General features: G+C 40.4%; 2 protein-coding genes across 5 annotated transcripts; both read right to left on the bottom strand.

The window, feature by feature from the left end:
* Nucleotides 1-1,308: 1,308 nt before the first annotated feature.
* On the bottom strand, nt 1,309-7,090 carry plac8l1 (PLAC8 like 1). 3 transcript variants are annotated; one of them, XM_086057456.1, is made up of 6 exons: nt 5,797-5,834; nt 5,391-5,417; nt 4,660-4,723; nt 3,596-3,813; nt 3,390-3,526; nt 1,309-2,296 (listed from the first exon to the last, which is right to left on the bottom strand). In XM_086057456.1, the coding sequence occupies exons 3-6, from the start codon at nt 4,683-4,685 to the stop codon at nt 2,165-2,167; spliced, it is 513 nt and encodes a 170-aa protein (XP_085913582.1). In that variant the 5' UTR covers nt 4,686-4,723; nt 5,391-5,417; nt 5,797-5,834; the 3' UTR covers nt 1,309-2,164. The 3 variants fall into 3 exon arrangements, with proteins under 3 accessions (XP_085913582.1, XP_085913583.1, XP_085913584.1); XM_086057457.1 differs by lacking the exons at nt 5,391-5,417; nt 5,797-5,834 and adding an exon at nt 6,942-7,090; XM_086057458.1 differs by lacking the exon at nt 5,797-5,834 and having other exon boundaries at nt 3,596-3,799; nt 5,391-5,631.
* Nucleotides 7,091-7,101: 11 nt separating this feature from the next.
* Nucleotides 7,102-22,314, bottom strand: lars1b (leucyl-tRNA synthetase 1b). Of its 2 annotated transcripts, none has more exons than XM_086057452.1 (32): nt 22,154-22,314; nt 21,753-21,874; nt 21,431-21,518; nt 21,274-21,354; nt 21,047-21,184; nt 20,244-20,405; nt 20,050-20,162; nt 19,922-19,985; nt 19,351-19,439; nt 19,022-19,247; nt 18,459-18,546; nt 18,026-18,102; nt 17,855-17,908; nt 17,633-17,773; nt 16,758-16,835; nt 16,558-16,643; nt 16,416-16,481; nt 16,213-16,295; nt 15,430-15,568; nt 15,123-15,335; nt 13,975-14,032; nt 13,768-13,831; nt 12,117-12,300; nt 11,233-11,323; nt 10,980-11,120; nt 10,266-10,403; nt 9,316-9,426; nt 9,123-9,233; nt 8,149-8,253; nt 7,929-8,024; nt 7,707-7,839; nt 7,102-7,573 (listed from the first exon to the last, which is right to left on the bottom strand). In XM_086057452.1, exons 1-32 carry the CDS (start codon nt 22,157-22,159, stop codon nt 7,371-7,373), a joined length of 3,549 nt encoding a protein of 1,182 aa, XP_085913578.1. In that variant the 5' UTR covers nt 22,160-22,314; the 3' UTR covers nt 7,102-7,370. The 2 variants fall into 2 exon arrangements, with proteins under 2 accessions (XP_085913578.1, XP_085913577.1); XM_086057451.1 differs by having other exon boundaries at nt 7,104-7,573; nt 10,266-10,406.
* Between the last annotated feature and the right edge of the window lie 4 nt (nt 22,315-22,318).

The following is a 22,318-nucleotide window of genomic DNA, read 5'->3' as shown; positions in this document are numbered from 1 at the left end:
TCCACAGAAGGGGAAATGGCCGGACGCAAAAACGACGTAAAAATCCTACTTTTTGTATGCTTGGGTTTGTTTTCTGTAATCTTTTCAAGTGACGTTTTTGGTAATGGGTCACTTTTGCAGTTAGCTATATTTTGTTGTGAAAAGTGAACCCCGATATGGCGAGTTTTGGGTTCACCAAATACCACACTTTCTTTTCATTGGAAATCAAACTTTCCCAGAATTAGCTGCCAGGTCGTCAGCCTCCTCCACTAGATGCTAATAAATTCCATGTTTGCCCTTTGAGCACCCATCTGCTTTGTGTAAAATGTTTTCACACCCTCACAGTCAACACTTGCTGGCTGGCATTTCAAATTGAGGGAAGCACGGCAATCAAAAGTATGAAAATTCAATTTATTATCAACACTCTGTACCGTAGCTTTTCACTGCAGTTGTTGCGTGTCTCGTCAGGGGTCCCCCAGGGCATTTTGGGCAGCTCATTGGACAGTTTATTAGGTACCGGCACAATCATACGCAGGAATGACTAAAGCTTTTCAGCGGGGGGCGGGGGGCATGTGGAAGTGGGAACAGGTGTGTGTAAGTTTGAATGTGACTGTTTAATTCTGAACACAGCCACATCCCGTTATAAAAGGGTGTGCACCATGGGCGGCGCCATGGGTGGGCCTAAGTGGGCACAGGCCCACCCAGATTGACAGACTACCCACCCAGTGAGATTCCTGAAAAAATATATTTTAAATTATTAAATTACTTTTTAATTTGCGTTTTGTTGTGTTTTTTTATTGTAATGAATATTAAGAATGGCATAATTGTGGTTGTCTCAGGAAGATCTGAACTTCATATTATTCAGTTTGTCATTTTATTTGAATATACGATGTGGCGGGATAGGAGGATTTTAGGCAGTGAGAGAAATATTCAGGCCCACCCTGATTTTTCCAGGCCCACCCATTAGCCACGTTCTGGCTCCGCCCCTGGTGTGCACACTTATCCAGTCTTAGTTTTTCTTTCTTTTCCCTCTCAACAACATTTTTTCTATTACTTGTACAGACTATATGTCAATAATGGTGTAAAAAGTTTTGAAGTGATTTGTCTCGGTCTCATTTTTTTTTTTTTTAATATATCACAAAATCCTGGCATTGGAACAGGGGAATGTAGACTTTTTATATTGCGCCCGCATTGCTTCCACGCTTAACCATCATGTACCAGAGAGGGATTACACTTAATGTGTCAGCTGACCTTTGGCGAGCAAGACAAAAATCAAAAAGCTCAGACCTGCAAAATCCATAAAGCATTAAAACGCGGAGGCTGGAAAGATTATGAGGCTCATATCTCTGTATAATACAGATCGCATTTTTTATTATTATTTTTTTTTTACTTGAATGCATTTCAATGAAAACAAGACAAAACTGATTATGGCAGTAAAGGTAGCAGATTTATTGTGTCAACCCATTTATAGCGCTTGTCTCTCAGAAATTTGAAATATATTTATGTAACGGTATACAGTCCATTTGCTAACAGAACCACGTTGCTATGTGAAGGGCCACCATGTGCTCATAAAAATCTGAACATTAACCAAATATGTCCACTCTGTCATTCTCCTGCCTGTCAGGAAGACAACATACTGTATTTTGCTGTTTGCATGCACATTGTCTGCCTGCAGGTAATTTATGACATCATAACAGCAGTTCATCTACTTAATAAAATGATTATGAAGTTCGATGGAAATTTTTGACGCGGCTTAGTCTCAAAGGCACATTATGGTGATAATTAATCATCATATAAATATTTTTTACAATGACACGCACTACATTGATTTAACAATACAGTACATTTATTATAGTGGCTGTAGTTAAGACTGAACTACATCCAATATCAAGCTGTTGCTAATAATTTGTCCCTCATGTGTGGACAATAAGGGAACCAAAAAGAATGATTGGAAAAATCAACAAATGTATTAATAATATGATTGACACTAACAGAGTGAATTAGTGCGCATTTGTATTTTTTATAAAGAGACAATTGTTGCAATAGATTTCCTATTGCATCAAATTCGATTGTGCAAATTTACCTAATGAAGTGGCCAATGCAGGTTTCCTGCAGAACCAACAATGCTGAGAGTTCGAGTGCGTGAGACGTTCGGGGTCAGGTCTGGCGGCGACGGTGGTCCCAGTCAAGAACAGTCCAGCGCGGTGGATACGTGGTAAGTCCGAGCCCCCGTGCGCTGCTTCATCTCTCGCATCATCTGACACACGGCCAGGGGGTAACAGCAACACACGGCGCTCCAGTCTTCACACATGTTCCCCTGTGGAACAAAGCAGCCATGCTATTGGTTTTGCATATCATTCTCTAACATATTCACAGTTTGGCTTTAACAGAATTTTTTCTTTAAGCCATCCTGCATTGAAATACTCACCTAATATGTGTGTGTATATATGTATATATTATACACATTATATATATATATATATATATATATATATATATATATATTAGTGCTGTCAAGCGATTAAAATTTTTAAACTAATTAATCACCAAATTTTCCATAATAGGTCACGATTAATCGCATTTTTCAACTACAATTTTTTACGAAGCTTGGAGCCGATATTTACCCGAGTGAAATCGTGGAATTAATGTGGAAAAAAAAAAGTATATTTCGATATATTTCGATTCAAAGACTGTTCTAATAACTTTTTTTTTATTCTTGAATACGATGCTTTATCTGTTGAACAATACACCAAAGACATACAACTAATCTGGTATTTGAATTTGGCTTTGCAAGATGTGCAAATTATTTTGGCTTTCTCCAAAGAGGCGTCAAGCAACCTTTTCAAGCAAAACTACGTAAAAGTCCAACTTTGCAACAGTGACTCTCCTCTAACTTTGGCTGCACAGTGAGCAGAGGTCAGCTGCTACAAAAAGTACATAAAACTGAGTCAACGGCTCACTGGAGAAATCTAAAATAATTTGCGCACTTTTCAAAGCCAAATTCAAATACCACATTAGTTGTACGTCTTTGGCATATATCGTTCAACAGTTGTATTTTACAGGAAATGAATCGTATTCAAGGAAAACAAAGAAAGCTATTACAACAGTCTTTAAAATACACATTTAATTTTTTCGCACAATAATTCCAAGATTTTTTCTGTTAGAAGCTTTGTCGAAAATTATAGTTGAAAAATGTGATTAATTGTGATCAATATATAAATGAAACAAAAACAGCTCATGAGAGTTTAATTTAATCTCGTTCTGTCTATTTCAATCTATCTCTGTGGTTTAGTATCAAATAATCCGTGTACCGGTATCAGGCCGCGGACCAGTGGGTGGCAACCACTGTTTACATCACGAAAGGTTTTTTTTTTTTTTTTTTTCCCATGGTTCCTGTACATGTGACTCACTTGTATCTTGTACCGCTCCCTGAGCGCGACCCTCATGGCGAGCGTGGACCCTGGCAGAAGAGGCAAACAAAGACACTCGTCGAAAAGCATCGCGAGGCTCAGGTCCAAACAGCATGGCGCCACAGCACCGACGATACCTGCGCGGGAAAAACGTAACCTCAAGCCTTGGAATGAAAAAAGGACAGCACTCGCCGAACATCAGTTACATGTGCACTTGTCTCCAGAGATGTCAAACAGGCCACTACTCCAGTCTCCACCTGTCTGCGTGATGGTCGTGAAGGTCGTCGTGGTGATGCCCAAGCCGGGCTGAGTTAATGCCATTGCGCTCGTGTAAGGGACATTGGCGGACCTCCAGTTTTTGTTATTTACTGTCGAGCAACTTCTATCCCCCTTCTCATCCAACATGGACCCTGATTGAGAGGGTCTACATGCAGGAGATGTTTCGTGAAACACTTAGCATTCTTATACAAAAGCAATTAAATAATTAAATGAATTGAATGGAATAAAACATACTTGAAAAAAAAAAATGTCACTTCATTGCCATCATACTGTGTGCTCATTTCTGATTTTTTTTTATTATTGACTATAGAGGCATCTCTTTGTCTTACATATATGAATACAGTATACAGCGTATGAGTAAATAGAAAAAAAAAATTGGGGATGTGTTATTAACAAGGAAAATAGCACTCTGAATTTTTTGTTACATGATTTGTCTTTGCTACAGCTGTAATTGATCTATATTGATCCCTTTTTATATAATCCAATGATAAATCTATAATTTGGACTTCTAAAAAATAAAAATTTCTGAACAGCCAAACAGCAAAGTGGACATTACTGTAAAAACTCTTTCATTCATTATGTTCTTGTAACTTAAGTCTTTAAATCGTTTTCACACATCAATCAATATTTTCATTTGTTAAAATATGTTCAAAGGTAAAAAACTCTTTTGAGATGAGCTGTCCAAACAAAGTAAAATTTGAAAACGTGAACGTGACTTAATATGGTATGATTAAGAGTAGAAGCAGGATCTTGTAAACACGCAACCTTATAACCATGCTGAATTGACGTTGACAAAATGATTATGGGCACCATTATTTTTGTGACCCCAAAACTACTGATACATCTCGAACAATGGATCTCATTAGATTATGCGTACTGTCAGTATGTGCCTGTAACACCAAGAAAGAAGTAAGCCACACATCAGTTTAGCCAAACACGACACGTTACCGCGCTGTGGTGAATTCGGGTGGCCAACAAGGCAAACACTTACTGGTGTGTGACAATGGTTTGCTCCATCACAACAAGCTGCTGGCATCCAGAGAGGGGAGTGACGCCTGGGGAGATGACGAGGAGGAATAAGTGACATTCAACGTGTAAGAGAGCATGTCAGGGGCAGATAAAGCAACCGTGCACAAGGCTTGGCAAAAAAAAAAAAAAAAAAAGAAAAACCCATCCGGAAAAGATAAGTCTGCGTAGCTGTCCTTTGCATTTAAACACTGCAAAAGATAGACATGGGGGTACGTACACATGAACACAAACTTGACAAGAACGTAGTATATTATGATTTCCCCTCAAGATTTTTTGCATCCTGTCGGTCAGAAGTATTTTACATACAAATTATGCTTTAATTCATTTTTATTTCAAATGTTAACATGTTTTACTCATCAGTCACTATTCTAAAGTTTTCTTAGTCTAAAGTGTACTTCAATGACGTTTTTGTACTGTAAATCGCCTTCAAGTGATGAACATTTAAAAAAGGAATCACCTAAGGGTATTATAAGTAAACTAACCAATTGTTTCAAGAACAGAAATGTATATTTAAGAGATATTTGATATTTCTTTTAGACATCTCTTATTCTGACTTTGATGTAGTTATTGCAACACTCGCACAACGTCATGATTGGTTATGCCAAATGACGTCAAGACATAAGATCAACAAATAAATTCCACCAAAAATTATATCAAAAAACAAACTTGATTAAATCACTCAACTTAACTTACACCAGCTTGAGGTTGTTGACTCAGGTTCTGCAATCACAAACAGAACATCTTCAAGTTCTTTTCACCTAACTGCCACATGGCGCTTATGGAGTTTCATCATAGGCCACAATGACAAATTTGCACCTTTGTTAGCTCAAGGGGGCTCAAAGAGATGATGCAGCAAAGTCGTCTGCTTTTAGTCATTATCAAAGGCCTTTTTTTATGACATGTGAGCGCAAAGTGTGATGTAGACTGCTGAGGCCCAGCAACTATTCTGCTTTTGTAATCAAGGACAGCATCTTTTGCATTTTTAGCGGAACAATAACCCATTTCAAATTTTACTTTGGTTGTACCACCTCATATGGAATGTGTAACAGCCTACAAACGAGTTGAACTACTAAAATCAGTATTTAACATTTCTACAAACCTTTCAGTTTATTCCCAAGGGTCAATTGGTGTCCTCTTACTGATGCAACGTCCTGTTTACAGCTATTGTCCCTTCACTTCAAAATAAAAGTCTAATTGTTTCTGGTTGCGCCACAATTATATTTAGGAAATATAAATTGCTGTACAGAAGTTTGGCAGTTATTTGAAGAGCTTTCAAATGATTGATATTAGATAAATCACATTACCCCAAAAAATTAAAACAAATTATTACCAAAATAATTAATTTTCTTTGTGTGCTCACTTTCATAGTTCTGAATCAGGGCCACACTGGGACACATTCCTGATGTGAATGTTCCTCATAAACAAAACACAAAGCAAGTAAATGTTACCCTCACCCTTGGGCGGGAAAACAAAGACTGACTCCAACAAATGAGGTGCAGGCAAGAGGAAAATTGATTCAAGGAGAGAATACCGACAGTTCACCTGCAAAGGGGGACTGATTTGTTATGTTGGCTGTGATATGATGTGACATTTTTTCGTTCAACCGTCCCCACACACCGCAAAAAAATACTCCCAAGTACAGAGTGAAATACCAGAAGGCTAAAGACAATATGTTTGGTTTGTATCACAGAAATAAGCATCAAAAGGAGGAATACATTTGAATAATGGCCATCCCCTGGGCTGAAGTATAAATCCCTTGTTGCCTTTGAAGCACTGAACCACTGTGGTAATAATACCTTGAAGGACTACGGCGTCTTATTTGATACCCAATGTCACTTTTAAATAGCTTTTAAGGGTATCCTCTTCTTGGCAACAATTTGGATTTGGTAGTATTTATCCCAACAACTTTGTGTCCAGCACTAAAACACTGAAATATCAGGCATTGCCGTATTATTAATAAAACTGACATGAATTTATGACAAATATCAACAATTTCCCTGTGAATCTGTTGCCGTTATGGGCGTATATTAGGGCGTGCCATATTTGACAAGTTAAATTTGGCGTTACCTCGGAGAGGAAAATAATGAAAATACTTTTTATTTTTAACATATTTTTCATCATCCATGCAGTCTTATTGGTGCTCCTGTGGGTCAATTTGCATTCACTATTTAGATTTGGGGCTCAAGGTGCAGGTAACCTATTAGTTCTGCCCCTAATTGTCATGACAACAAAATGCATACTCACCCCATTAGCTAGGTAAGAGAGGATGAGGGCCGCCCTTTCAAATAGGGCTGCTTCAGAATGAAACCGATGTAAGAAGATAGTGGGGTTGCAGGAAAAAAGCTGAAGGTGCAAAACATTTCATTTCACAGGTTTTATTATTTCTCTGAAAAAAAAAAAAAAAAAAAAACATGTTAGACAAACAGCGCCTATGGAGACAACAGGGGTGGCTGTGATGATTCAACTGAGATGAACAAAACAAGCCAGCAGACATGATTTCATCAGTATGAAAACAACAGGAGCGGTCTTATTTTCAAGCTAAAAGTTGCTCCAAAGTGTGGGGTGTTTTTCTTAAAGTCTTTTTTTTATTAATAAAACAAAAAACTTTGCAGAATTCAAATCACGATGGGCTGTTGTCTCACAACATTTCATGATGACTGTGTGTGTTTTTAATTAAACCAGGTAGACCAGAGTGTCGCCAATGTCCACAGTGAGGCCATTGTCAGCCACAGAGACTTTCTTCTCGTCTAGGTTGATGCTGAACACGGACTGAGGTGAGATGATGACTTTGCCCTGCTCCTCCTGTCCCAGCACGGGCACCCGGCGGGGCCCCAGCAGGGGGTCCTCGTATCTCATCAGCTTCACTTTGGAGAGATCTGGTGGGAGGAAGCGTGGCAACAGGTAAGGGGCCAAGGTTTAATTTAAAATCTTTCTTTTTTTTTTTTTTTTCCCAAACTAAATTTGTTTTCAGTTAAAGTGTCCCCAAAGTAAATATGGATCATGGCAGACCTTTGATGAGTCTGTTGACCTTGGCGAGTCTGCGGACGACGTTATCCCTGCTGTCCCCCTGTCTGATGTCGAGCTTGGTGGAGAAGAGGCCGTTGCACGGCTGAGGGTTGACCATGGTCACGCAAACTGCCGGCTGCCGACAGACGAATTGTCCAATTCAAATTTAAAATGACCACATGTAACCTTGAGAAGCACAAAGCAGTCCTTCACACGTGTGGTCACCTCGGATCTGAACACACAGTACGGTTGCCCCGGGCAACAGTCTTCCTTCACTTTGTCGTCGGCCTCGGACGCAAACAAGATGTCGATCCGCTCAAGCTGCGTTTAGCAGGAAAAATGAAGAAACACATTGAACATTTTATATCATGCTGGTTTGACTGTCCAGCTGCAGTATGTCAGGCATCTTTGAGAGTCTAATCGGTCTTGTGACTTGTCAACATACCTCGAGGGAATTGGTTAAGTAGACCAGGTTCTCCATCAGAACTGCCCTCTCATCAAACTCCAGCTCGAGGTCCAAAACCCTGGGGCCACTTTTTTCTAGGTTCTCCTATGGAAAGACGCATGTATGATAGTTCAACTCATTGACACCTAACTTTATGGGAAACCACCTGGACTCAATATAGGTCTCCATTGGGAATTAAATCGAGTGTTGCACTGTAGTCGGTGAAAGACCTGCAAAATGGATGGAAAGTGTGCGTGTGTGTGTGTGTGTGTGTGTAGGGGGGGGGGACTTCAATAATAAAGAACTAAATTCCATAGACTGGCTAAGGAAAACCATGTGGGGGTGTTTTAACACTTTTAGCAATGGATATTTTACAAAGAATATAACATTTCTAATAGGAACTTATTCTTTATCCTCTATACAGTACTGACAATATTACTGTGACTTGTCTATTGAATTTACGTAAAAACATGGCAAAATTCTTCTACTTATGTCATTACTATGTTTTTTGTTTTTTTTAGTACAATTTTATAGAGTGCCATGTTCCTTATTGAAAAACACCTTACAAAAAATGTTTTTCATTTTTGGGGGAGGCTGGAACAGATTAATGTCATTTTCATCATCAGCTCATGAATGAGTTAAATCCGTACCTCAAGGCACCACTGTATTGTTTTTTTCAAGAACTGAATGTGTATATATGCAAAATGGTTCATATGACTAATATTTCACATCTAAAATAAGCAATTATTTAAGGAGAATAACTAAGAAATGAAAAACTGTTTTGTTACTATTCATTGAGATATGATTTACTTAATTTAAGGGGGAAAAAAAAAATCAAGCTAAATTAAACAACAAATTGTCTTCATAACGTTAATGCTTTTCTAAACGTACACAGCAGGCCATTTTGCCTGCCCCTTTTTGTTCGACACATTATGATTGGAAGCAAATGGCCTGCCACAGTGTTGCCCGTGTACCTTGATCATGGCCACAAAAGGCATGACTCTCTTCATGTACTTCTTCAGCTCAGGTAGCGCTCCGAGCTCGCTCGCTATCACCTTGTTGTCTGGAAGGACGCCATCGTTGCTCTACACAATGAGGACAAACAAAGGCGCAACGTAGACATCCATCTAACGCAACACGCATAGTATGTGTGTACATGTCGCTGACCTTGTAATGCTTTCCCAGCAGGGATAAGGCGCTGTGTTGCCATGTCGGGTAGCTCTTGGCCACATAGATGGTGCAGTGTGAAGGTTTGGTGGGGGGCTTTGAGTCACCTTTCTGCTCAAGGAAAAACAAAGTGATTAAATATTGATCAATTACATATACACCGGCTGCTGAAAAGAAATATTTACATAGCATAATCTCAATAAATTTGAATATCATAGAAAAGCTTATTTCAGTTAAATGCAAAACGGGAAACTTGTATTATACAGACTCATTAAACACATGAAAAAATCATTTTCACAATTCGAATCAGCGCGTAACTTTATAATAATTTATATTGTTCCTTGTGGAATACTGAAATTTGTTGAGATGCTGAATGATAGCTTTTCCAGATAGCAAAGGCATGTGCACAGATATCACACAAAACTGGCTTGCAACACAGCATTTATCTGCCTTTTGACCGAACGTTGCTATGTGGAATTTTGCAACGCAATAATATAATTAGACAGCGTCTGTTGTGAAATTTGAAGTATAATAACAGTCAGTGTCAAATCTCACCTGCGTCCTGGGCCTGGCATTACATGTTAACACAGAACCACAACCCAGTGAAAATGTGTACGTCTACACACAGTGTAAAGTGGTTTGTGTTATTTTCCCTCATGTAAGCCTGAAACAAACACTGAATTACCGGTAAGCTTTTTTTGAACATGTTAGTACATAAATTGCTGCCGCTGTACTTTTTAATTCAGATGGCCAAAGTCAGTGCCAAGTAGGGCAACTATTGAACATATTTTGCATAATAAATACAGCCTACATTAAACCATACAGGCGGGGAAGCACAGTGCGTATCGGTGAGCAATGGGCAGCAGAGGCTAGTGATCATCTACGGCGCTTGCAAATTTTGGTTACCACCAGAGAAACTGAACTCAAATGCATGCCTGCATTCATTGTACCTTATTTTTCGGGGGAAGCATGTATGCTTTGAGTCTCAGTCGGAGGTCGTGTGCCGTCTCCATCAGGTACTGAGAAGAGCGCATGAGAATCTCATCCACTGGACCAGCTATGGGCCATGATGCCTTTGTCACAGAAGTCTGCTGTCGAGAGAAGAAGAGAGAAGGATGAAGGAAGACAGCTGTACTTGGACCGAAGAAAACCACTGTTATTATGACAAAACACAGCAGGGTGAAAATGTCCATGCCTATTAGCTTTTTCACCAGTGCAGGAAATCAAATTTGTCAGGCTTCGGTTGTTGCTAGGTGATGATCAAAAATACAGACAGCAGCCTTCTTTTGTACTCCTACATTAGAGTGTTGAAAATATTCTTGGCCCTCTGTGTTGTTAGGAACATGCACAGTATGTGTGCACCTCAATGTGAAAGCAGCAACAAGAGCAAGCGCATGCGTGTGTGCGAAGACAAGCTACTGCTGGTCACAGCGAGGAAGAGTCTTAGAAATGCATGAAAAGTAAGCTGGGCTGATGGTTTGTGTACTCATGAATATATTATTAGCGCTGGTCTTTTAAAACGTCGCTTTGGTGGCCCATCCGCCTTTCAAGTGTATAAAAGGAGATGAACACAGGGGAAAGGATGAAAGTAAGGTTTGAACTCCGGGGCCAGTATTCCTAATGTGAATAGCAAAATGGAGGCGAGAAATTTGCAAATCTCTTACCTTGCCCAACAGACTCCAGGTGTACTCACACAGGTGTGGACAGATGGGCGCCAGCAGCAGCGTTTGTCTCTCTATGAACAGGAAGACCAGCTCTTTGTGCATGCCTTCAATAGCCAACTCCCTGTACTTATCTTTGGCAGCCTAGAGGAACCATTCATCATATTAATTCTGGTTCTGGATGGATCTTGGGGCCTTCTTTTTTGGGGAATAAACAATTGGGAATTACTTGGGAAGATGACTGAATTTTATTTACCTGGAACTCAAAGAAGCCGCACTTCAAAGCCTCTTTGAACATCATCCTGTCATAGTGTTGCTCCGTCTTCAAAATTCCAGAATTCATCTCACTGGCCAAGACACAAAATCCTTTAAAGTTTAGGCTCAGGGGTCTTTAAAAAGAGGCGTTTTTAATGCAGGCTCTGAAATGCTTCCAGGCTGGCTTGGTACCAGCTAGAGTGTCTCATTTTTTTTTTTTTACTACAGCTTTTGGAAATTTCAAATGAATATGCATATGTATCCACTGGTATGGTCGATGAGAGTTGTATACTGTTTGTAATATAGTACAATAAAAATTACTGCACTACAGAGACAAAAAGATTGGGAAAACCTGACCCAGAAAGTAAACCTCTGGCTTCCTTTGCTTACAGAAATCCTACATAGCGGGCGATCATTATAACAGATTGCGCACGGTGTTGGCGGGCATGTTATGCGTGATATGATAATATAATCTTTTAGTAAGTTTCCGAACAGCAGACGCTAAATTGCAAGTACTGTTCAGTTATTTTAACCCATTACATGCACTATTTAAAAAGATGTCGAAGTGTTACAGACTGCAGAATTTAAGAGAGGGTTTTGTGCATTGCTACAACAATAAATGCGAATCCACATTACCTTTGCAATGCAGCAAAGGCTCTTGTGTTGAATCTCACTGGGCCTTTTCCCCATTGCAAAGGAACTTTTCAAATGCGTTTTTTTTTTTTTTTTTTTTTAATATTAGCGTTACACGACCGAGACAATTAGCATCGCGACGTGCGTCAACAGTGAGTGTAGCTGATTCGCGATTACTGCTACTTTGTATGTCCTAGTACTTGTCTCCATCTCCTCTCTCTGGTGTGATCTTACATGCATGGCTGCGTCTACCTGGCGAAAACGCGGTCGTTGAAGGTGTCGGCAGGTCCGGTCCTCAGGTTGTTCTGGTTGGCTATCATCTCCTTCACCCACTCCAGCCAGGTGTAAAGGCGCAGGATGCCGGCGTCCGCCATGGTCTCCACAAAGTTGGCATCCTCCACCGTGTCCCCTGCGTCGGCCAGAGCCAGACGCATACCTAAGATAGAAGGTTGAAAACACTAAGGTTGACCGTAGTTCCTCATATAGCGGCCGAGGACTTCTACTTGATACGACGTCAAAGAGTACAACATTCACACACACAAAATAAATAAATGAATTTGATAATAAACAATGCACAGTAATCCCTCGCTATTTGGGCGGGATGGGGACGATTGAGGCGAAGCATCTCATTGTTCAAGCGGAAGACGCAGGCGTCCATCAGAGTGGGGGTCACTATTTGAGGAAAGGCGCTAATTCATGCATAGGCAAACATGAGGACAAATGACTTCATCTCTTAATCAGCAAAATGACTGTCAACTTGAGACTCCTGCAAATACCCAGCAGACACCACTTCCAGCTAGGAGACATCTTCATCGAAATGCCCTAATTAGACATCCCTGCGATAAGTGATGCCACCAGGATATCCCTCACCACCCATCCTCTGCCAGGAAATTTTTGCTCACACATATACACACACTGTTGATCCCACAGCTGTCGAACTAGTGAACCGCAAAGCAACAATGGACAGAAAGCCTCCGACCGGGCCCTCTGTCTCCATCTACAGGCGCAAGCCGTCAGTCAACACCCGACAGGCATCAGCGTGAGGTGCAAGACGGGCCGTGAACCTAACACGTCTGTCTGCTGTCAGAACATGAGTTCCTTTACTCCCACCATGGGCTTCCAGACACACAACGTAACACGCTCATCTCCATCTATTATTCAACTCGCTCAAACCAAAAGGAAATGGGAGAAAAACGGGGTGTCAGAGGGAGATAAAATCAAGGCAGTGCTCTCTTCCAGGCCCAAATATGAAAGAATTAATAGCTAGAAAGGACGGAACTGATGGAAATAATAAAACAGGCAAATAATTCGACTATCCTATTTTTCTGATGTATGTGCATGTGGAATCAGAGCCATTTTAAAAGCTAAATTGTTGCTAAATAACAAATGAAATTATCATAGAGGAAGTCATTTCTAATAGGGTAGTAAATTATATCTGGCAGAGACCAGCATCTCAGTAGGAATATAAATGATGCTGTTTATTTTCTAACTAAATATTTATTGTATAATAACGTGTAATGACTCGTGCGCTTGGCAGATGTTTCACTGATCTTGAAAATTGCAGAGAACTTAAGTTAAAAAAAAACAACAACTGAGGATAGCTTTATTGCAACTTCATTCAAGGTAAATGAAGACCTTAGAGGACTGGAGGAGTTTGTTGTTTCCCTTGTTGAACATATGCTAGTAACTTTTGAGTGATGTTTTCACATGTACTAAATTGAGTGGTTTAAATTTAAAGACGGCGGCTAAAACATAGATCATAATAAATAACTTGTCTCATAAAGTTGTGAATGTGTTCATTTAATTCATTATCACCACTAAATTCAATTTGTCAAGTGTCTAATTTAGGAGAATAAAAAATGCTGCGGAGATGAAACAATATGGCAGGAAGGAATCAGAGTACCGTCTGCTGAGAACTTTTTGATGGCTTGGCTCAGAGTGAGGAAGTTTCCGGTTGATTTGGACATCTGGTGGTCAAGAAAAGCAGATGGTAACACCACACCCCACAGATTCCCACAGAGAATTCCGTCAAAAGCAGTGCAACATCGCTTACCCGTGACTTGTTTGTTTGATTAAATACGACAAATCACATCATTAAAATTTGACGCACCTTCTCAGAATTGAGGAGCAGATGTCCATTGGCTCGCACAGCCTGTGGCCACTTCCCACTGTGGACAATAGAGGGCGACATTGGTGATGGTGGTATGAACAGGGTTCATCAAAATTTCCTCAGCCTCTTTTAATACAAGGCTTTACCTCTCGCACACAGCACTCTTTAAACACATTTTAACTTAAATGCAGATGCGTTTTTCTTTAAACACATTGTAAAGCATAGCATTTGATGCACACAAAAACAAAATGTCTAGAAATCACTGTTCGTACTGTGGTGTCTATGTGGTGCCTTGAAGCGGAAGTCAACCCTAACATATTTTTTTGAAGAATATGTTCCCAGCAGGCCAACTAGTTGAAACAGGGCATTCTTATTAATTTTGCGTTGGTGGAATTTAAGTTAAGCAGCAAAATGCACTCGTTTTTAGCAATCTCTGGGGGCGGCCATTTTGCCTTCTGTCGACTGAAAATGACATCACAACTGCTCATAACGACTAATCACGGCTGACCTGTTTTCTGAATCTGAGCCGTGTTTGGTCGTTGTGAGCAGTTGTGATGTCATTTTCAGTCGACAGAAGGCAAAATGGCCGACCCCAGGGATGGCTAAAAACGAGTGCATTTTGCTCCTTAACTTATATTCCACAAATGCAAAAATTAATCAGAATGCCATGCTTCAACTACTGGGCCTGCTGGGAACATATTCTTGAAAAAAATATGTTTGGATTGACTTCCGCTTTAAGAGGCAGAGTGGGGTGGGATAACGTGTGACATCGCTGAGTGAGTGTCTGGGCTTGAACTGCAGCCAACAGCAGCTGCTGCATTAGTGTTCTCATTTTGTCAGTGAGTTTTACAATTCTCCTTGTGTTCAATAAACAGCTAAGTGTATCAAAGTCTATGGCTCTCCTTTCCAACATGCAAGGGTGTTACAGTCAGTAATTATACAGTAAAAAAAAAAAAAAAAAAAAAATTCCAATAAAAAGATTGCAATAAACCGCAGATTTCTGTGATATAGCAGGGATTTCTGCTAAGATATGTCCACAAAAAGAGAATTTTTAATGTAGTGGGGCCGTGATACAGTGGGGAAACACTGTTCTTAAAGCTCTTATGTATAGACAACCACATAGAGGCATATAATGAACACAAGCTCACCTGTCATTGGGCCACATGGCCACGTGGTTGTAGAGGTAGTAAGACAAGTGGTTGGGGACCAAGTCTTTGCCAGACACACGCACATCCACCGGGTACCAATACTCAAACTCCCTCTTGAGCCTCTGAAGATGCTCTTTCGGGATGTCAGTCTTCGGGAATGGGGACGTTTTGAAAAAGATAAAGTCCCACACCTCCTTGGTCATCTGATGTGGTCTGAGACACACATACAGACAAAAGAAACGGTTACATGATGAAATCCGTGTGTATGATGTGACATTTTGGTTCCGGTCATGATTTGTGTCCTTACTTGACGCCGAGTGGCGAGGCCCCCTGTCCGTTGAGCACGCCTCCCTGGAGGAGGTGGGCCACAGTGTAGTAGGCCATGTAGATGGTGGAGTCCGAGAGGGACTCAATCAGCCACTGCTCGTCCCAAGGCAGCCGTGTTCCTATGGCAACCAAACATAAACATGCATGACACAGTGATATAATTACAATAACACAATAACAAATGCATTAAAAGGATAACAGGCTTATGTAAAAGCTGATTTATACATGTAGTCACTCGTGAAAAGTTAGACTAAAAAACTAAAAAATAAAAGTTTGTGTCTCCTCCTTATAGTGATGTGATGACATTGACGGATGTTCATCGACTAGGAAGCTCACATGTACCAAGTACAGTTTACTCAGATCTTTACAACAAACTGTGCTGCCTTTAGGTTGGCATATGAACTCACACTAAAGCTAGTGCCGCTCCAGGTTTGCTTTCTTAGGGAGCCTATTTCTGTTTGCTTTTCACCAGTGTTTTATTTTTTTGATTCAATAATTTTAAAAACTGTGCTGTATTACAGACCAAACAGGGCTCTTCTAGACAAAGGCTTATTGTCGTCAGGTAATTAAAGCCGCTAACTGCTTGGGCGTAAAAAAATTACACCCTCTGCTGCCGCAAAAATGACCTAGTTGATGCAATCGTTCAATGGATTTGATTGTTTATGAAGAAAAGCATATTTAATAATAAAATACAGTCAATCAAGTCAACCCCTATGGAGAAAAATGGCACATTAGGTTTAATGCACTTGAGCTGAACACATACCAAGCCCGTAAGTACGAGAGCAGGCATGTTCCTGTAACCATGCCAAAGTAGCCTCAAAGTTTCTCCTGGTTTCATCACAAAATCTGTGCAGAATGGAATACATGAGCAAAAAACAATTACATTAAATCCATTGGGTTAGCCAGCAAAAAGCATTAAATGTATGCTATCAAATAATTTGAGCGCTTCACAAGTGCTCATCTTACGTCTCCAAAGACTTGAGGACTTCGTTGGCCTGCTGCTTCCATTCAGCATCACCGTAGTCCAAATACCTGAGATACAAATGCGCTCATTTGAATATACTCACATTACTCAGTTCCATAGTTGCACACAGTTGGTGTCACTCACCACTGATCACAGAGCGCCACCACGCACTCGTCAGCCGAACGCGACATGACCTGTTTTTCTGGTTCCATGTAGATGCAGGCCTCACCCTGAAAACCAGCGATGCAGAGGTGTCAACATTTTGGGATGCCAATAAATCAATTACCAGTACTTGACTTAAATCATAGACAATACAAAGACACCGCAGACAGAGCCAGTCCTACCTTTTCTACCATTATCTTCTGGATAGGCTTCTTCACATCCTGGACCTTCTGCCCCTTGTAGCCATCAACCAACATGATCTGAGGGGATTAATTCATCAATATAATAGACAGTAAGCATTTAAGATGGGATCCTGAATTGCAATTGGATGATAGTCAACAAAAATAATAGTAATGTTCCCATCAAAATGCGTGCTGTTCAGAGAATATAGGGATAACAATTACTATTATTCATCTGCAAGTGGTTAAACAATATTGGAACATGTATTTCGTCACACGAAAGACGACTAAAATTAAATCCCTCTTTGATTTGTCTCTAATTTTCTTCTGTTGATTTTTGACAGGATAATCAGCATTGGCAGCAAGGTGATCTAGTGGGTAGCACGTCTGCTTTTCAGTTCTGAGGTTTGAGATTTGAATTTCAGTGCTGGCCTTCCTGCCTGGAGTTTGCAAGTTAAACAAGTAGTCTGGCTCCCTCCCATAACCCCAAAACAGGGTTAATTAAAGAACATAGGTTCATTTTAAGACTCTGAATTGCCTATAGGTGTGTATGTGACTATGAATGGCTGGTCATCTTCATCTGCCCTGTGATGAGTCACAACTTGTCCAGGGTCTACCCTGTCTTCAAAACAGGTGTGGATATTCTACACATATTGTGTGTATCTAATGAAGTCTCCAGACACATTTTCCCTTTGCATATGTTCATTGTGAGAGACATACCTAATATGTATTCTATCATTGCTCCTGATGCTACGCCATCAGTAGATGAATGTGAACTCATTTGAAGCGCTTTGAGTGCCTTTATAGGTGCAAAGGCGCTATACAAGTGAAAGACCATTTACCATTAGATACAGTACAGTCAGTCAAGGTGGACTAACCCCTTCATAGAATCCCTTCAGGTAGACTTTCTCCTTAGCCTCGGCCAGCTTCTCCTTGTCATTCTGGCTTTGTATCTTCAGCTCATCACAGACCAGCGGCGCAGACAAGTTTCCATAACCTGGAATGTCTATGATGGGAATCTGAAACACAGGCATACACATACCAGCTGTACAACTATCACTGATGCGTTTAAAATGACATGTCTGAGGAGATGAGCTTACCGGCTCAAAAGGCAGCACCATCTTGTCCTCAATTCCATACTTCTCCCTCAGGGCCTATGAAATATACACATTCAGTTTTGCTTTGTCACGCTAAATGTGACATTTGCTCCACTGAACTTGGAAGAACTTATGTAATTGGGGTGAAGCTGTGTAGAAAAATCTGCAACTCACTTGTTTTTTCTTGATGTCCCTGAGAGCAGTGATGTCATCGGGGGCATCAGAAGGCACGCTGGTAACTATCCCCGTGCCTGATGGAAACCATACAAGAGGGAAAAGCTGTTACATTTAGGGCCACTTTTAAAGCTGCGCTACTTAGCTATTTGCCGTCATAGTACACCGCAGATGAGCCGCTGTCTAACTGTGCATGATGAGCACTGGGATGGACATTTCCAGAGGAAAAAGGTAAATAAAGCCGCAGAAATGTCAGTGCACGAAACCCATCCGTGTTTAACACACCTCATTGCATTCTCTAACCTTTAAAACCAGGTGGACCTGAGGCTAATTACAAGTTTGATTCTGACATTTAACTTTTTTTCCGAAATGAAAAACACGGGCGGGTGTGTGAGTGTGAATGCTTAATTGTTTCAGATTAACTTTCTCGTACCTTTGTCCTCCTTGATGGTGAGCATGGGCAGAGCGTAGATGATCTTGTAGGACGTCAGGGGAGCGCTCAGGGCGCAGCCGAGGATATCCTGTGAGCAACGATGTTTAGTGATCGCGGTTGGACGAACTGCAGTAAAAGGCATTGCTTTTAAAGGCCATCGCTGCCGTTTTGATAAGTATTGCCGGCAACTTTAGCAAAGGGGGCTGCCGTTTCGTCATTCAGCGATGACACCAGGGTGGTTGTTTCTTTCCCGCGGTTAATTAGAATGTTTACAGGGATTATCGCTTTACGACACGCCCACACATGAAGTTGTCTGTAATTTATAAGTGGCATAATACTGTATGTAGTCATGCAATATGTATTGTTTTTCATGTGATTGTTTTATATTCGTGGCTTAAAGGAGTTTTTCATACAAATATTTACTGTAATTATTATTTTACAACTGTGTTGGCATTGGTTTGTGATTACAGAGAGATTACAGCCACCTGCTTAAAAATTCACTAGCACCAGATGATCATGTTAACCAAACCTTTTAACACACCTATAATTTCAAATATGCATACCTGTCCCAGCATTTCCATGACTGCAGGGACCACACCATTCTCCTTGGTGAAGCCCTGGAAAGACATGTTCCTGGCAGACCTCCTGGTAGAGATGAAGACATCCCCGCTGGTGGTCTCAAAGGCCACGTAGTTCATGTCGGGCCTCACCCAGCAGTTGGTTTGACCAAACATGGTCTCCGGCCTCAGGGTTGCGGCCACCAGGTAGATGTTCTTGCCTTTCATGGCGCTGCAGGCGGGACTGCGTCAATGCTGTACTTCGCTTTTGATTCCATTTACTTTCTCGAAGATTCACACAAATTATAGAATTGAATAGCAGAAATGTTTTTTACCTGCTGTAAAAAACCTTGGATTTGAATTTGGCTGTGTACGGCTCAACAATTTTCATCTTGATGAGTGTGTACTCCTGAGGTCCTACTCCCTACAAGTGAGGTAAAAAGAAACAATAATGTCAGCAAAAAACAAATGACGTAATAATAACAACTTCATTTAATAAACAGTCTAGTTTTATACACCTTTCTCCTGGTTAAATTCAACCACTGAGAACTTTTCAGACTAAATTTCATGCCTTTCCAGAAGCTTTTTTATGAATCTCTTATTTCATGAAAATGCTTTGCTCGCTCACTCATTTTTATTCACGAAACAAGCAAGCAGACTTTATCAACATGTTTTACAACCCCGTAAATTCCATCAAATAATCTAGAATGTCAAGCACCTTTCGATAATCATGAATACCGATAGTAGTGATTAAATACAATACTTTATTTATATAGCTCCTTTCACAACAGCTGCAACTATAACAAAGCACTTCACATTTAACAAAAACAGCAATAATACAACACAGACAGTGAAAGCAATAAACAGGATCGTATATTGTTTTTCATAGCACCGGGTGAAGCGTACCTCTCCTGTCTGCCTGTCATGGTCCATGCAGGGTTGTCCATCCTTGGGGGAGTAGATGGTATACCTGCAAAAATAATACAATACAATATTAACGGACATCCAACAAACTCTGATTGTTTTCATCTTACCTTTTCCCAAAATTTATCTTTTTTCTCTCCTTCAGGGTGATGAACTGCCAGCGGACGAAGGAGTCGTAGAAAGGGTTCACGTCTGTGGTGATGAATGAGCGTCGCCAGTCCACCTGGGAGATCACAGGGCACATTTAATAACCTTTCAATTTGTGTTTTTTAAAAAAATGACAATGCAAAATATGATTTTGTACCTTGACCCCCATCATTTTGAGATCTTTAACGGCCAGAGGAGGGAAATATTCCAGCCAGTGTTCTGCATTGGCGAACTTGACAATGTCGCGGTCTGTCAGGCCGAGAGACCTCATGATGTTCCACTGGAAGGTGGCGGAGCCGGATTTGGCCACTGCTTTACTCTAATAGGAAAGGACAATTACAAAATGGCAGAAACCAGAAAGACATAATAGTGTAAAAGTGTTTTCAGACTTCATACTTACACCAGCACAAACTAACGACTACCAAGTACAGAATATCAGAAAAATTCAGCCTTTTTGGTTAAACAAATACATTTTCTATGAAACCCCCACCCATACTTGCACTTTGCCATTTGCAAGTTCGCTGAATAGTTCCTGAAAAAAAAACTATTTGGTGTTTTTGTGCTCACGCCAAAGCAATAAGTGTTTCTTTGGCGCCATCTTGTGGCATGGTGCTGTCAAGGAAGTAAATTGAAGTCAATTAGACAAGTAATGCTTTGCCGCCATATTGTGGCACATATAGGCAATTACTTACAGAATGTTGCTATTCATGGGTGGGGTTACCTATTTTCAGCTAACAGTGAAAAGTCACTGTGGTACTGTTTTAATTAGCAGGAGAGTAGAACATATGTAGAACACATACATACATACACACACACACACATATACATATATATATATATATATATATACACATATATATACATATATACACACATAGACATACGTACATACATATATATATATATATATATATATATATACATAAATAATATAAAAGGTCTTAAATCTTAAATTCTGACCTTCTTGCCCTTGGCTTTGTCCTTAATGATGATTTCATCACACGTCTTCGGCTTCTCCTTTTCCTCTTCCTCTTCGTCCGGAAACTGTGGCGGATTTCCGTACAGTTCCATCTCCCGCTTGAGCTTGTCTGCACAGGCCTTTGTGAAAAAGAAGATTGTTTTGTTTATTGTAGTGTTACAATAGTGGTACAACAGTGGTACGTATGAGCCAATCTTAAGGAACTCACTTTGATTGGCATGCCTGTGCAGTGGAGACCAAATGGGAAAAGGCATTTCTTCCCTTTCAACGACTGGTAGCCAACTGCAAACTGAGAGATCATAAAACACATCGGATGCATTTCCATGTGCTGGCCTTCTTTCCCTTATTAAATAATTTGAATTTACCTCACACTTTGACAAGCTGAACGTGTGGCCAAGATGCAACCTCCCATTCATGTAAGGGTAGGGGAACGTGACAAAATACTTGTTTTTGCTGTGAAATAGAGTGACTGATTAAAATATGAAAGGAAAAGTAAGAGTCATAACATTGCATCACTAAATTAATATTTCTATGTGACATTATGCATTATCCGTCCATTTTCTATATCGGCTGTGTTTATAAATGCCAAGGGGAAAATTCCTCTAAAGCCAAATGAAAACAGCATCATGTAACTTGTGCGTCTTTAGTCAATCCCTTTGAGACATTTTACATAAAGCATCCACTTACTGTGCACTTTCACCAATTGTTGTCGCCGCATCATTCTCAAACGTTTTGTCTTTCTCCCATTTATCCTGGATTTCAAGCTCAATCTTTCTCAAAAAGTCCAACTTTGCAGTTCCCTTGCGCTCCTGGAAAGACGTGATAAACAAGATGTACATAAAAAGCAGTGGCAGCTAGAAACAATGCGCCAACGGTGGGAATAGAACATTTCACACGGAATATTAAACTTTAGCGTCGTTCTTTTGTGTAGGTTTCTGTAGTTATAGTACTTCGACTGGCAAGCCGTTTGCTAGCTGACTTGCTGTTGCTAAAAGCTACGGCATGTCAATGTAGTGAAAAATGTCCACGCTCGCTATTTATACCAATATTTTGGGGAGAAAAAACTACTCACCAAAGCATGAACTTACCGTCATTTTGGCCCAACCAATACGTTATACCGTTGCTTCGTCAAAAAAAAATCAAGCGACAGACAAGAAGCAAAGGCAAGGGAAACCCACGCCACCGCTGCCAGGCTGATGACACCAAGCCACTCGCAATGAATTCTGGGAAATGGTGTCCATAGACCATGTCAC

Source organism: Filicampus tigris, chromosome 17 (genome assembly GCF_054856515.1).
Source record: "Filicampus tigris isolate MCC_2025a chromosome 17, RoL_Ftig_1.0, whole genome shotgun sequence".
Taxonomy (NCBI): Eukaryota; Metazoa; Chordata; class Actinopteri; order Syngnathiformes; family Syngnathidae; genus Filicampus; species Filicampus tigris.
This window is presented reverse-complemented; position numbering and strand designations above follow the sequence as displayed.

What these genes read in the sequence shown, in the direction of transcription:
- plac8l1 (XM_086057457.1), bottom strand. Translation starts at nt 4,685, where the DNA reads ATGGAGCAAACCATTGTCACACACCA. An exon ending in CTCTGGAGACAAGTGCACAT is followed by an intron (nt 3,527 to 3,595) that starts GTAACTGATGTT and finishes TTTCCCGCGCAG; the next exon opens with GTATCGTCGGTGCTGTGGCG. An exon ending in GGGAGCGGTACAAGATACAA is followed by an intron (nt 2,297 to 3,389) that starts GTGAGTCACATG and finishes TTTGTTCCACAG; the next exon opens with GGGAACATGTGTGAAGACTG.
- lars1b (XM_086057451.1), bottom strand. An exon ending in TGCTCCTCAATTCTGAGAAG is followed by an intron (nt 13,832 to 13,974) that starts GTGCGTCAAATT and finishes CTTGACCACCAG; the next exon opens with ATGTCCAAATCAACCGGAAA. An exon ending in CCTGGAGTCTGTTGGGCAAG is followed by an intron (nt 10,407 to 10,979) that starts GTAAGAGATTTG and finishes TTCTCTCGACAG; the next exon opens with CAGACTTCTGTGACAAAGGC.